This window comes from Rousettus aegyptiacus, unplaced genomic scaffold, assembly GCF_014176215.1.
Source record: "Rousettus aegyptiacus isolate mRouAeg1 unplaced genomic scaffold, mRouAeg1.p scaffold_m13_p_13, whole genome shotgun sequence".
Lineage (NCBI taxonomy): Eukaryota > Metazoa > Chordata > Mammalia > Chiroptera > Pteropodidae > Rousettus > Rousettus aegyptiacus.
In genome coordinates this window covers 62069844-62083680 of record NW_023416288.1, presented here as the reverse complement: position 1 = coordinate 62083680, position 13837 = coordinate 62069844, and the positions used below count along the sequence as shown (strand labels likewise).

General features: G+C 38.8%; 1 protein-coding gene across 1 annotated transcript; it reads left to right on the top strand.

Moving 5' to 3' along the window:
* The first annotated feature begins 1386 nt into the window (after nt 1-1386).
* SSMEM1 (serine rich single-pass membrane protein 1) lies at nt 1387-7973 on the top strand. The gene is made up of 3 exons (XM_016148645.2): nt 1387-1569; nt 5867-5921; nt 7480-7973. The coding sequence occupies exons 1-3, from the start codon at nt 1387-1389 to the stop codon at nt 7971-7973; spliced, it is 732 nt and encodes a 243-aa protein (XP_016004131.1).
* The last annotated feature ends 5864 nt before the right edge of the window (nt 7974-13837 follow it).

Here is a 13837-nt window from a genome sequence, read left to right as displayed (position 1 = left end):
TTAAAGATTTGACAGATTTTTTTTAAGTGAGATTTTAAAATAATTTTTAGAGTGCGTTAGCAGCAATGGTGCTTTGCTTTAGTTTTAGATTTAGAAATGAATTTTAACTTGAAAATTGTTCGAAGTGAAAGGTTTCAATGTACAGTTCTCAAACTGAGAAGACCAGTTTCCTCCCCCATTCCATATCTGACCTTTTCATATGAAAAATTTGTACGCATTTGATGCAATTCACAAGAGACACATGGATATTCTTCCTCTTAATGTAATCTATAAATTACTGTACATTTATTTATTCAAGGTACTATGTTTTAGTTTGCTAGGGTTGCTATAACAAAATACCACAGACCGCGTGGCTTAAACAACAGAAATTAATTTTTTCCATTTTGGAGGTTGAAAATCTAAGGTCAAGATTCCAGCAGGATTGGTTTCTCCTAAGGCTCACCTCCTTCGACTCTCAGATGGCTGCCTTCTCTTTGTGCCCTCACATGGGCTTTTCTTCTGTGCTTGCACATCCCTGATGTCACTTCCTCTTCTTATAAGGTCACTGGTCATATTGGATTAGGGTTTCATCCTTATGGCCTTGTTTAATCTTAATTACCTCTTTAAAAGCCTCATTTTTACTTATAGTCACATTGAGGGTTAATGCTTCAACATGTGAATCTTAGGGAACACAGTTCAGTCTATAACGCATAAGAACTGTGTTAATTTACAATGATATGGGACACAGAAAAGAGATGGAAAAAAGTGGATACTTCAGAGCCTTAGATTTTAAAGACATTAAAATATTGTATTTAAAATACAGTACAGTTGACCCTTGAACAACGCAGTGGTTAGGGGCACCAATTCCTGTGTAGTAGGAAATTTGAGTTTAACTTTTGACTCCTGCAAAACTGAACTACCCTCAGTATCTGTAGGGGTTTGGTTCTAGGACCACCACGGATACCAAAATCCTTAGATGTTCAAGTCCCCTATATAAAATGGTGTAGATCAATACATACAGTTGGCTCTCTGTATCCTTGGACTCCAAAACGTGGTGGAAAAACAGTACAGGCATTTACTGAGAAAAATCTTAGTGTAAGTGGACCCGTGCAATTGTGGACTGATGTTTCAAGGTCTACTATATATACAGATTTCACAGGAAAAAAGATTAAGGCAGAAATAACTGTATTGAGGTATGGGGAAAAGATCATAAACTTTCATAGAAGTAATTTAGATAAATCTTCCAAAAACTTAGAAATCCAAGAAGTGTTTGTCAGTTCTTGTCACAGTTGCTAAAGTGTGTGTCATAATACGTTGCCAAGGAAGTTGTCATACATGTGGATTGAAGTACTTTCCAGTCATCTTCATCCCTTGGAGCATGTTTTCTTTTTGAAGCAAGAAGCCATCATGGGAGACCTTCTTTCCTTGTTTTGGGAGGTGGATCCTCCCCCCATGCCTTTAAGTTTTACCATTCCAAGTCAGGATTATGAGTGCCGGAAGGATGACTCCTGTGGGGCAATAGGGAGCTTCTTGCTTTGGTATTTTGTCATTATATTGGCCTTGATGTTCTTCTCTCGGGCATCTATCTGGGTAGGATATCCTTTTTCATTTTAAATAATGTTAACTGTATACTAAAGGATTTGCCATAAAATAAATTCACTTTACTTTGATAAAACTAATTCTTAAAAGTTTATTTTCTAGTATTAAAAATAATGCAATCTCATGCCATGCCAAAGAATCCAAATATATGGAAAAGGAGGAAGAAGAAATTTTAAATTATTGTTAATCCTATTTCCTAGAGGTAATCACTGTTAATACTTTGGAGTATGTTCTTCTAGTTTTTTTTTTTTTTTCTTTATCCTAATATATCTCTCTCCACCTCTCTATCTTTGATCTTCCATGCTTGGCATTATTTTAAAGTATGTATTTTCTTATCTTACTTTTTTAAAACTTAATATTGTATTGTAACACTTCTCCAAATTATAGTCACGCAGCAATACCCTTAGTGACAGCATAATTTTATTTTATGGTTGCACCATAACAAACCTGCAATTTTGAGATATTTATGTTGTTTGCAGTTTGTCCATATGCTGCATAACGCTGGGTTCATGATCTCCAAATTCCTTTTGTAGCCACGTAATCCTAATCACAGAGGAAAAAAAAGATGTCGTATTTATAGGATACATGTTGTAGCATTTTGAAGTTTCAAAATGGGGTGATACACTCTCCGCATAGAATGAGCTGCAGAACTAAACTAATCTAGACAGAACCGAAGTCACCACTTTAGACCGCTGACCAGCAGAAGAAAATGCCATCCTCTTAGGAATGAGATAGCCCATTTTATAAGGACATATTATAAGTAACTGAGCTCTTATAAATCACTGACATGGAATCCTTGCTGGCCATTAATACCAGGCTGACAATTAATCAAATCACCACCATTTAGTACTGTAGCCAGAGCGCTGGATGGGCAATGCCAACTAGACTGAGTGCTGTATCAGCTCTAGATGGAGAGGTTTGTTATGTCTATGCCAGCCGATTCCATTATAATAATCAAAGACTCTTTCCCTTACCACCACCTCCTCCTAAGAAGTTTTATCTAAAGTCTAAATGCTTCTTAAGGTAGATACTTTGCCAAAAGGAGATTTAGAATAGTGATAGCTTATATGTATCTTAGACTCCCTTGCTAAGTATATTGAATTTGTCTGGTCTGGCAAGAAAAGCTACTTTAGAAAATTAACAAAAAATTGAAATTGATTCCTGGCAATTTCATCATGAAGACCACTTAAGAGGTCTAAACTAGTCTTATGCTCCCTTACTTGCATCAGCTTTTTGGGTCATAGATCTCTCAACTTCGAGGTCCTCAAGAGAGCATACAAACCAGTCTCCTGCTTGTAGGCAAATAAGATACCGGTATCTCTCCTTTTTTAAATTGATAAGGCCCAAATAAATTAAGTGACTTGCCCAATCTCACATAAGTAGTTAGTGACAGAGGGGGCAATAGACCCAAGTTTCATGCCATATCATTTGTTTGCTTCAAAGCGTAGTTGAAATGTTGAATTAAATCTATTCAGTGCTGATTAAAACCTTAATTATCTTAGAGGTTTCATCTTTTACTTTGTTCTCTTATGGCAGCTAAAATCAGCTAAACTGCTTCTTCTGAAGGGTCCCAGATTTGAAATCTGAGAACCATATGAGAACTAGTCAGGGAGGATGGAATTTTCCCTTCACTTTGAACTTCATTTTCACCGCTAAACTCTGAGCCTTTATTTACAACCCTTGAAGTAATGGTAAAAGCGTGATGGAAATGTGGTGGTAATTATCCTTAGATGTGAAGCACAGTGATTGCTTCTGGACTTGCCATTTTTAAAGATGCATTTAACCTTTTGCTTTCAGAGACTACCGTATTCTATGTTTAGTTCATGTATTTGTTTAGTGTTTAGTCAGACTGCTAGTGCTGGAATTTTCCCAAACAATACCAGTCCAAGCTTCTCATTTTGTATATGTGGAAATTGAGCTGTTACGTGGAGGAAATAGAGGTGTTAAGCGGCTTGGTAAAATCAAAGTTGGTTAGAAGCAGAAAGGCGTAGCCACAGCCCAGATCTCTCCCACTCTATCCCCAGGTCGGGCCCTGCTGCTCTTTTCATTCTCTGGGTCACATAAAAGACAGTAAAAGACTTTTGGTGACTACAGTTTATACGATTCCTCTTAACTTGATGCAAAGGCTTTCTTTTGATTTTGATTTTGATTTCTTTATATTTTGATTTGACATCAAGTCAAATATGGAAGCTTTCCGTGAACATGATATAAACCTAGTAAGTGTTTTTAAACACTTTCCCCCTCCATTGCAAAAGAGTGCTTTATAGACAATGTGGAAATGACAGGGAAGTAGAAAAATGAAATAAACTCCAAACTACATAAAATAACCAGCTACTATTAATGTTTAGGTTTATAAATGTCTAATCTTTTAATAATCATCTCTATACATATTAAATTTAAAATAAGCTCCCCCCCCAAATTTTTTTTTTTTTAAAAAGAGGTATCTTAAATGAAGATTTCACTCTTAAGGTTTTTAGGGAATGGTTGCAGTAACCCAAAAAACAAAGAAGTACCTTGTTAGAGATACTTGCCTACCATTGTAGAGATCAGATATTAAGAGAGGAATGGGTGGGGGATCTTAGATTGTTTTAAATACCCCAGTATGGTATGTTCCAACCCAAAAGAACTTTATACATAAATTCATTTTTTTCCCTCATTGTAGACAATCCGAAAAATTAAAAGGAAAAAAATCACTTTCACCACTCAAAGCCAACCATTGCTAACACTTATGTACATCCCTTAAAGTCTCTTTTCATATTTTTAGCTAACTTGTGATTATACTGCATATATATGCATCTTTATTTTAAACTTAATAATATAACACTTATTTCCTCATGTTATGGCATACTTTTATTATAATAACTTTGACAACTATATATTATGATTATATAATTGTAACATAATTTATTTAACCATTGCTTACTTTTGAATTTTGTATTTTTTGTTATCCTGATTACACTGCAATGAATATTTCTGTACACAAAGCTTTCGCTCTTTTGGGGGTTATTTCCTGGTGATAGATTCCCAGAAGAATTATTATGTGTCAAAGTGTTATGAGTATTTCTAAAGTTTCTGATACATTATGTAAGAGAAGAGGTGCTTTATATTTGTATCATTCGGCAAAACCATTTTCAACATCAAAGAGTGAAACACTGACCTGAAAAATGAGGCAAATATATTTATGGAGTATTGCGGGAGAATATTTGAAATTATAACTATTCAGAGAAATCCATTTATTCTGGTCTCCATATTATGGATAGTAAATTATGGATATTATGGTTGCATTTTGGAGATAATGTATTATGGTCGCATTTTGGAGGAAAGGTTCTGAAGGATTTAGGAGATATTAAGTCTATGAATTCAGGTAAAGATATGAAAGAACTATTGATAACTGATAATATGTCCTGTACAAAGTAATTTAAAACTAACCTTAGTACTATCAAATCCATTTTAAAATGATAAATGATATTTCTCTATAATGTGAGTACAGGAAAACTTTATAACCTATAGCTCCTTACCAGTATTATTTTCTCTCAAGTTTGTTCCATTTTGCTTAGTTCAAAACATTTTGTTAGATTATGCTACCAAAGCATGGTCTGCCTAATTGGGAGCAGAAGCTGGATCACTATACTGTAATAGGAATTCAATAAGTATTTACTGAACTGCATTGAATGTTTAAAATGAGATGTGGTCAAAGGGCCTAGGGCAATAGTATTTTTTAACAAGTACACATAAGTGAAAAACAACCAACTGAGATGACTGTTGTGTGTGTTACATGCCATGGGGTTGGCCCCGACTCCTGGTGACCCTACGAGTGAGTGACGTCCACCATGTCCCATCCTCAGCAGCCCTGCTCAGCTCCTATAGACTCACGCCCAGGGCTTCTTTCATGGAATCATACACCCTTATTTAGTCTTCCTCTTTTCCTGCCGCCTCCTCTTTTTCCCAGCATTGGTGCCTTTTCCAAAGAACCCTGTCCTCTCTTGATGTGCCCGAGGTAGAGCAGCTTCAATTTTATCACTTTTGTCTCCAACGGTGTTTCAGGATTAATTAGCCTTAGGACCGATGGACTTGTTCATCTTTCTGGCAGCCCAGGGTATCTATAGAGCTTTCCTGCAAAAGCATACTTCAAATGAATTCTTTCTTTTCTTTTCTTTTTTTTCCTATCAGTCTTCTTCACTGTTCAGCTTTTGCATCCCTACATAATAATTAGGACTTTGAGGGTGTGGGTGATCTGAGAGTGTGGATGATGTAAGATCACTACCACTAATCTATGTTTCTGAAACAGATGTCCGAGAAGAAAAAGGATGAAGGCAGTGGGACAAGGGCTTCAGTAAGTAAAGGTAAGAGACCGTGCATATTTCGTATTGGACTATGATGGGAGAAATGGGTGCCGACTGTGAAAAGCGAACAACAGAGGTGATCAGCCAAGAGCATTACGGGGCCTCCCCAGACCTGTGGTGGCCCACTGGATGAGCTGCTTGCTGTCGTGCAGGTAACGTAACTGCTTTAGCAAAGGCTAAACATTACTGGTAGGCAAAGCTCAAGTTCTCTTTTCAGTCCTCAGCATTCTCCTTTCACACAGCTTCCTTTTTACATACATTCGTGGTTAGAGTTTACTATAAGATTATGAGCTATAAATGACATCTTTTTCGATAGCCTATAAGCAGTGGTATGCTGGAAAATATTTAACAACCGGTTCCTCCAAAATGAGTGTATGTGTATATAATTTTAAAAATATAATGAAAAAAATGATGTAACATAATTTACAAATAATAAAATATACAATACTCTTTGTGGTAAATTCTGAATAGACTACTGATTCTCAAAAATACTTTTCTTGATTTTTGTCAAACACTCACATCCTTAGCCAACCTACGGCTGCAACTGATAAACAAGTGTAGTTCCAAGATGACTCTCACTTTCCCTTAAGTTAAAGAGATTAAAGAAACTAGGTGATATATATTGCAACATAACTTGGTTGTCAATGATGTGACTTCTTTGCTGAATTGGATAATAGTTTTAGGATACTCTGGAGGAATATTTCCTTATTTTGGGGTGCTAGTCACAATGTAGTGGCCACGGGCATGACACTTTTAAGTGTAATCTTTGTTAGTAACATGTTCTCTATCGCTTTAAACCTAGACGATCAACAAAACCATAAGCCGAGACCTGATTTTTAGCGCTTGTTGATTTTTATCCCTCTCAAACTGTTTTCAAGTGACCAACATGACGTCACCAAACATGGAGTTGGGAAGGGATGCACAGTAGCACATGGTATTTCCGACACCCAGATACAACAGACAAATAGCTTCAAGAGTATTCACCACAATACAACGTAATAAAATAATTAGGAAGTGATGTTTTGAGCATTATGTTTATTTGTTTAAATAGACTTGATGGTAATTTTGGATAATTTAATTTTTACTAATGGCTGTGTTTAACAACCATCTCACAAAATTCCTGAAAGCTTAGCAATCAGTTCTTGCAAGCTGGCTGATGCAAGCCAACTTCAGCACACCAATGTTTAAAGAAAAGATTTTTTTTTTTTAGTTTCCTGCTACCCAAATCACATTCACATATGCACTTGAATCTTTAGAACTTCAAGGCAAAGGAAAAAAGTTTGGAGACTTTTCCCTTTAACTGCTGTCAAAGTCCATGAAACTTCAAAAATAATATGTTAAGCATCTATTTGACCCTTCTGGTTTTCGGGAGACTTGATATTATGGTACTAGGAAATGCTGTCGGCAGCCAACACTTACAAATGAGCGCAGAAAAGTGGTGGCTTAGCAAATGGCAACTAAGAATGAACCCACACATTCCATAGGCTTCTTCGGGTAATATGAAGCTATAGTAACCAACAGTGTGCCTAACTTGTTGATTTGTTTCATTCATTGTTAGAAAGCAAAGATACTTCTTCTAAAGAGCAAAACAAAGACGGTGACCAGGACTCTCTACCAATGACGAAAAAGCCAAAGCAGAGCCCACTTACCCCTGTAACTAACTCCGAAGTGGCCTTGGTCAATGCCTACCTTGCACAAAGACGAGCCAGGCGCCATTCTCAATTAAGCCAGGCAATGCAGACCCAACATGACAGTGACACTACTGAGTGTGACAGTGAAGAATCTAACTCGGGAGCCTCCTCGTGGAAGGAGAGTGAAAGTGAGCACCCATCACTAGCCAGTGGTAAGAAGAGAAAAATATCTCAGAGCCAAAAGAATGCGGGAAGTTACCAAATCAGGGAAAGGCCCTGCCTCCACTGCAAAGCCCTGAGAACCAACGAATGGCTGACACGCCATTTCCTCGGGAATGCTTCAGAGACAGCCCCAGTGAAGAGAGGTATTCAAGAGGAAAATTCTGTTCCTGACATTAAGACAAAATTCAGTAAATTCTGAATTACATCCAGTCCTTACCTTACTTGAAGCCAAATGAAAGAAATAAATACAACACGAAAAATCACCAGAGCTCTAGGAGAGGAGGATTTACAATAAAGTCTCTCAACTAACGACAACAAAAAAAACATACTTGGAATCCAAGAGGTAAAATTTAAGATAATTCTTTGTTCAAAAACAGGCCTGTGAATTTGTTTATGGCACCATCGGAACATCAAAGATCATCCACTATGATTTTTTATTCAATAGAGCACAAGAAAGATATTTTATTCCTTGAGTGTATGTATTTTGTTTATGTCTGTAATACTAATAAGGAAGCTCTTTGAAAATATATTTATGTTCAGAAACCACTATTTACATTTATTCATATGTTTTGATTAGCTGATTGACTGAATGAATTAGGTGAAGTTGGTCAGAAGAGAAGTGGCCCATATTCTCCAGGTCCATATTTTTAGGTGACTGACTCTACCTGAGCTGAATTACTGCACATGTGTCAGCTAGAGGCTGGTGAGGTGGAGGAGCTCAAGCCCCTGGACTAGGACCTCTGATTCCTAGAGTAGAGCAAGGAGGGAAGGTGGACCCAGAAGGGCAGCTGGGCTGTGGGCTGTCCATGGTTATTGTTTAAAGGGCATGGCAAAGAAAATTTATTCTGACACTTATTAAAATGGCAAGGAAGACTTTATTCAAGGCTGTCATGAGTCAAATCTGTTGCATAGGCGAGAGAAATCAAGCTCAACTCCAAATATAGTAAGGATAAGCAGTGATTTATGGCCAGGGAGCAGGGTGAGGAGGCCGGTGGATAGAAAATTACCGGGAGGAAACCTCAGGGGTAAACTGACCTAATAGGATCCTCGCTAAAGGCAGGCCAAGGACTTACACACATCAAAGATGGAAGATGAGGAACTTGATCAGATGTCAAGGGTGAAGGGACTCTCACTAAACTTACTTAGCAGCATTCTTGCTAAAACGGGGCTGGGCATGCCAAAGATAGGATGGGCATCCAAGCTGAGATCTGATTGAGAAGAGGGCTCAGAGGAGCCTGACTAAAGTTTGGTCAAGGAGAATCTTAATTGCAAGTTAGCCACAACCCAGACATAGTTGGGGCTGGGTTTTCCAGGTAACTGGGGATCCCAGCAGTGGGGAATTTAGTAGGCCTAGGTAGGTGGGTGACCGTTCTGAAGATCATTCTTCAGATGGATGGCAGAACCCTAGCTGGGATATACAACAAAACCCAGATCCCAGAGAAGAGGGCTGGCCAGGACAAGATAAGCAGCAGAGACTCTGGGCGCTGGGCTAGAGTTCAAAGAAGGGCTTTAAGTCTTAGGGGAGGACTTCTGTGCTGTATATGATAAAGTCTGCAACATAGTACTAAGGATTGAGCCTTTTACGGGGGAGAGATCACAGAGCTCTGATTTGGGGCTCAGGAGTCACTCTGATAATAGCAGCTTCCTTAACTGATTACAACAAAGAGATAACAGAGGGGCAGAGTGGGAGCCCCAAGCATAAGAACTAAGCCACTGAAATCCAGGGTATGGGAAGCCATTTATAAGCTTATTTGTGGAGACTCCCTTATTTAAATTGTCTCAAGATTGCAACAGGTTTGAAGCCGTGAGTGAAAGGCTGGACTACTTCAAGATTCAGCTCAAGCAGCAACTTTTTTCATGTAGACTGCTTTCATTTCTCAGCATCCTCCTCCACTGTATTCCTTCAGGCAAACTCGCTATGCCCTTCTTTTATGCTCTAGTATACCTCGAAAAGTCCTCCATCTCAGCACCCTTAACACTTTAATGAATATATTTGTTTGCAAGTCTCTCTTTCCCCTATATATACTTACCTACTCTTAAAGGTAGAGTCCATGATTTGTCACTTTTGTGATCCAGCACAGTGCCAGACGACATGACAGATAAATAAACCAGTTGAATCAGTGTATGACAGGGATTCATGAATTCAAATGGGAGGAGCTTAGGAAAGCAAAGGTGGGGAAAGCAAGGCAGGGACCATATCTAAACTTTAGTGAATGATCCTGATAGTTCTAACTTGATATAATCAAGATGCTTATTTTGTTTATCAAGCACCAAAAACAAAACCCAAAAAAAACAAAAACCAAGGTCAAAATATAGTAACAAGTTGAAGAAGCAGGATTTAGACCCAAGTCTCCGGACTTCAGAGTTTGGGCTCTTAAGTACTATGATATTGCCCATTATTCTCTGAAGACGGACAATCCTGACTTTAAGGTAAGTTCATTACCACCCCCCACACAGCCATAAGTAATGGCCGAGCAGATAATCTCACCAGGAAAAGATGACTATTTTCTAGATAACAGAGTAAGGACACAAATGTTTTGCTTGTGGATTCGGAATACAAACCAAAGACACTATTATCCGAAGAGTTATTTATATTAAAGGCTGCTGCTTTACCTGGGTCTTATCCCTGGGGCTAGAACAGATCAGAGTTATGGGGTGGAAGATAGCCACCTACAGGAAGAAGGAATGAGGGTCGAGTTAAGCCAGGGACTGTAAATGTGAGGGGATTAGCCAGGGTAATTTGTGAGCACATTAAACCGAAAACAGGCCAAACATAGCTGGGAGGACATCTAAAGACAAGGAATGAAATGCTCTGTATCAAAACATTAAGGCGAAGACGTGGTGGGATAAGGAGCAAAAGCATAGCCAGGCCTGTGGGAACGGGATTAATGAGCGAGGTACAGAGCCAGCGAGGTGGGAGATAGTGCCTGAAACCGGGGCTGCAAACATTAATCATGGCTGGACGTTGCTTGTTTGCAGAGTCTGGAGTGAGCTGTCAGGGTCGGGTCCTCGAGCTGCGTGATAGTCTCCTCTTTAGGCCTTTTTTGCTAAATGGGATAAGCTAGGCTGTCTCTGGTTTTTATGGGAGAAGATTGCAGCCTATTTGGATGGCTTGTTTGAAGAAAGGCATGGAATTCTTGGACTTGCCTCCTATCTGTGGCCCTTTCGTGCAGCTAGCTGATCAGAACTGATGCCCATAGCAATGTCCACCTATATATCATTGCAATTCTTGTCAGGAGCTGCTATGCAGGGAACTATGGGATGCAGGGAAAGGCCCAACTGAGATGGATGTGGTGACAAATTAGAGTAAATGGATGGTAGGTATTTGGAGGGAGTTTAGACATGGGGGGAGCTGCGAGCCATGGTTATAGGGTAGACAGTCTCAAACTCTGAACCAGTATCTGCCCTTAAGGACTGGGTGGTATGGTTTTGGTGGGAGGAGAGATGAGCCAGTAGGTAAAATCTAAATAATAATAATAGGAACTATAATAATACTGATAATAATAGCGTTTAGAGAGTGCTTGCTATATGCCAGGCACCAAGGAAAGCATTTAATGAGAATTATTTACCCTTCACAAGCCTGTGGAATAGATAGTTCCCCAATTTTATGGATGATGAAACTGAGGCTTAAAGAAATTAAATGATGTACCCAAGATCATATAGCTGACGAGCGTGGGGGAGCTGGATGTTGTCTTGACCAGTAAGATTTTGTTTTTACCGTGATAATAATATATTATCCATGTTCTCAGTGGAGAGCGATTGATTAGATAGGAACTTGGGAGAACAATACCCAATACCAAACCCAGTTCAAAAAGAACACAGGCCTGATCATGAAAAATGGAGCCAAGAGTCAGCAGCGGAGCAGAGACGGTAGCAGTTCAGCCAAGCTGGAGAGGGTTCGCACCATTGAGTGGAGAGGCCGCTTGAGCATCTCACCTTATCTGCATTGGGTCAACCTGGCCAGCTTCCCCACGGAGATCAGACCAAAATTCAGGGCAATCTTTTGAAAAAAGGGGGAAACATAAAGGGTTGGCAAGGGTAGGAATGAGCTTTGCACTAAATGTCAAGGAACAAGAGGCTGGAGTGACTAGAGAAGTGAGGTGGATGACCTTGGATTTGATCCAGAGAGAGTGAGGAGAGGATACCTTGGAGAAAACCAGAGAGCAACCACAGTACTTCCCCGCCGCTCCCCTTTCTCTCATGAAAGAATACTATCTCCCAACAGTTTCTGGAGTAGTGTTTTCAAAACAGCGACTCATTAATAGATTGTGAAATCAATTTAGTGGGTTGTGACTAGCATTTATTAGAAAATAAATAGAAAATAACAGAGCATCACACATAATAAGGGTAAGTATTGTTTTTGTTTCAGTGCGTGTGTGTACTCAGTTGCAATGTGAAATGTGTTTCTTGCTATGGTAAAATAAAAAATAAAAGCCGCTGTTCTGGAGTTTTCTTTGTAAATTTTCTGTATTAGCCAGCTATTTTACTAAGTTGGTAAAGGCAGTTGTGACCCTGTGCATTCCTGATTGCTGTGTGCTAGTAATTAGTAAAATCTTCATCCATACTTTAGGATGGACCAACTGTCTAGATTGGTGAAAAGCTTGAATTAAATTATACTACTTTGAAAGAACTTTAGGTTTATTATTTCCAAATAAAGTAAGTGGAAGCAAGTAACCAACTGTTGCCTGGTGGACAGGGGTGGGTTTAGCCTTGGTGAATAGACAAGAGTAATTTGTAATTGACATTTCAAAGAAGTCTTAGAAACAGGCCAGCCTTTGTTTAAATCATAATTACCCTGTTTGTATGTAAAAGGATACTTCTAAAGCTTTTCAAAACAACTGGTTCTTTTAAGTAGATAATTATTCCCCTTCCAATCTTGTTTACACTATTCGGAACTTCAGTGAACTCTCTCTCTCTCTCTTTCTCTTTTTTTTTCCATAGATAGTACAAAGGTTAACTTCAGCCAGCCCTTCCTCAAATTATCACAAATTCCCAATTAGTGAATTCTAAACAGGGTTTCCCTGTAACAATATACCAAAGACTCGTATGATGTGTTCTTTATTGCTTTGAATAACATCTGACAAGTTTCCAAGTACCAGGCCACCTGGATATTCTCTATCTGTCAGGAACATGTGGTCACAGAGGTACATGGGAGGGTGAGGGGAAATACAAATCAGACACAGACATGCAGGGGTGGGGAAGGAGACAAAGGAGGAAGTGCTTTTTTTTTGGTATCTATTATATGTTAACTGTATATCAGATTATAGGCACTTTTTGGTATAGAAAAGCTATACTTTACATCTAAATTTAACAAAGATACAGATGAAAATAGAAAACTGAACTTTTTTGCATGTGGACTGGAAGTCATTAGAGAGGCCTAGAAAAGTGGGTAGAGGAAAGATGTTATTACAAAAAATATATGTACTTGTCCGTTTTTGAATGACTTATTTCTCACTGCAGAGTTCCACTCAGCACAAAAGGAACTGTGTGATATACTTTAAAAAAAAAAAAAAAACCAACAAAACAAAACAAAACAAAAACCCCAAACAACAAAAATGTTCTAATCCTGGGTAATAGTGTTTTCTAGTCCTTATCTTTTATCTTTGGAGCTTGGCTCCTTTCACTGGCGGTTCCTCAAGCTGCCTTATTACAGGGGTCTGTTGTCTATAATTGTCTTTGTTTATTAGGGCCCTCTCTCACCATGAAGTTTCATGTGTTCAAAATCTTGATTTAGCAGTGAGAACATCAGGCAGGGAGCCAACTCTGCTACTAATTAGTATAAATCAAAAGGAGGAAGCAGGGAGATAAAAACCAGATCCCAGTGTAAAGGTCTGCAGCCAGGGTTAGTAAGACTGACTGGCAGGTCAGAGTTGAGTACGAGACAAAAGGGCTTGGAGAAATGCTATTTAGGGCCAGAGTCTTTTTGTCTCTTTTCTCTGATTGTACCCCTTCAGAAGCAGAAAGGGTCTGTGGCCGCCTCCTTTGATTGTTTTCCTTCCATTCTAGTAGATCCTCATTTTGTTCCATTGTTCCCCTTCGCTTAAAGACTTAAGAGTTTGGTCC

Excerpts from the sequence above, each read along its gene's own strand:
- SSMEM1 (XM_016148645.2), top strand. The coding sequence starts at position 1,387 with ATGGGAGACCTTCTTTCCTTGTTTTGGGAGGTGGATCCTCCCCCCATG. Across the intron at positions 1,570-5,866 it reads TCTCTCGGGCATCTATCTGG|ATGTCCGAGAAGAAAAAGGA; the intron begins GTAGGATATCCT and ends TTTCTGAAACAG. Across the intron at positions 5,922-7,479 it reads AAGGGCTTCAGTAAGTAAAG|AAAGCAAAGATACTTCTTCT; the intron begins GTAAGAGACCGT and ends ATTCATTGTTAG.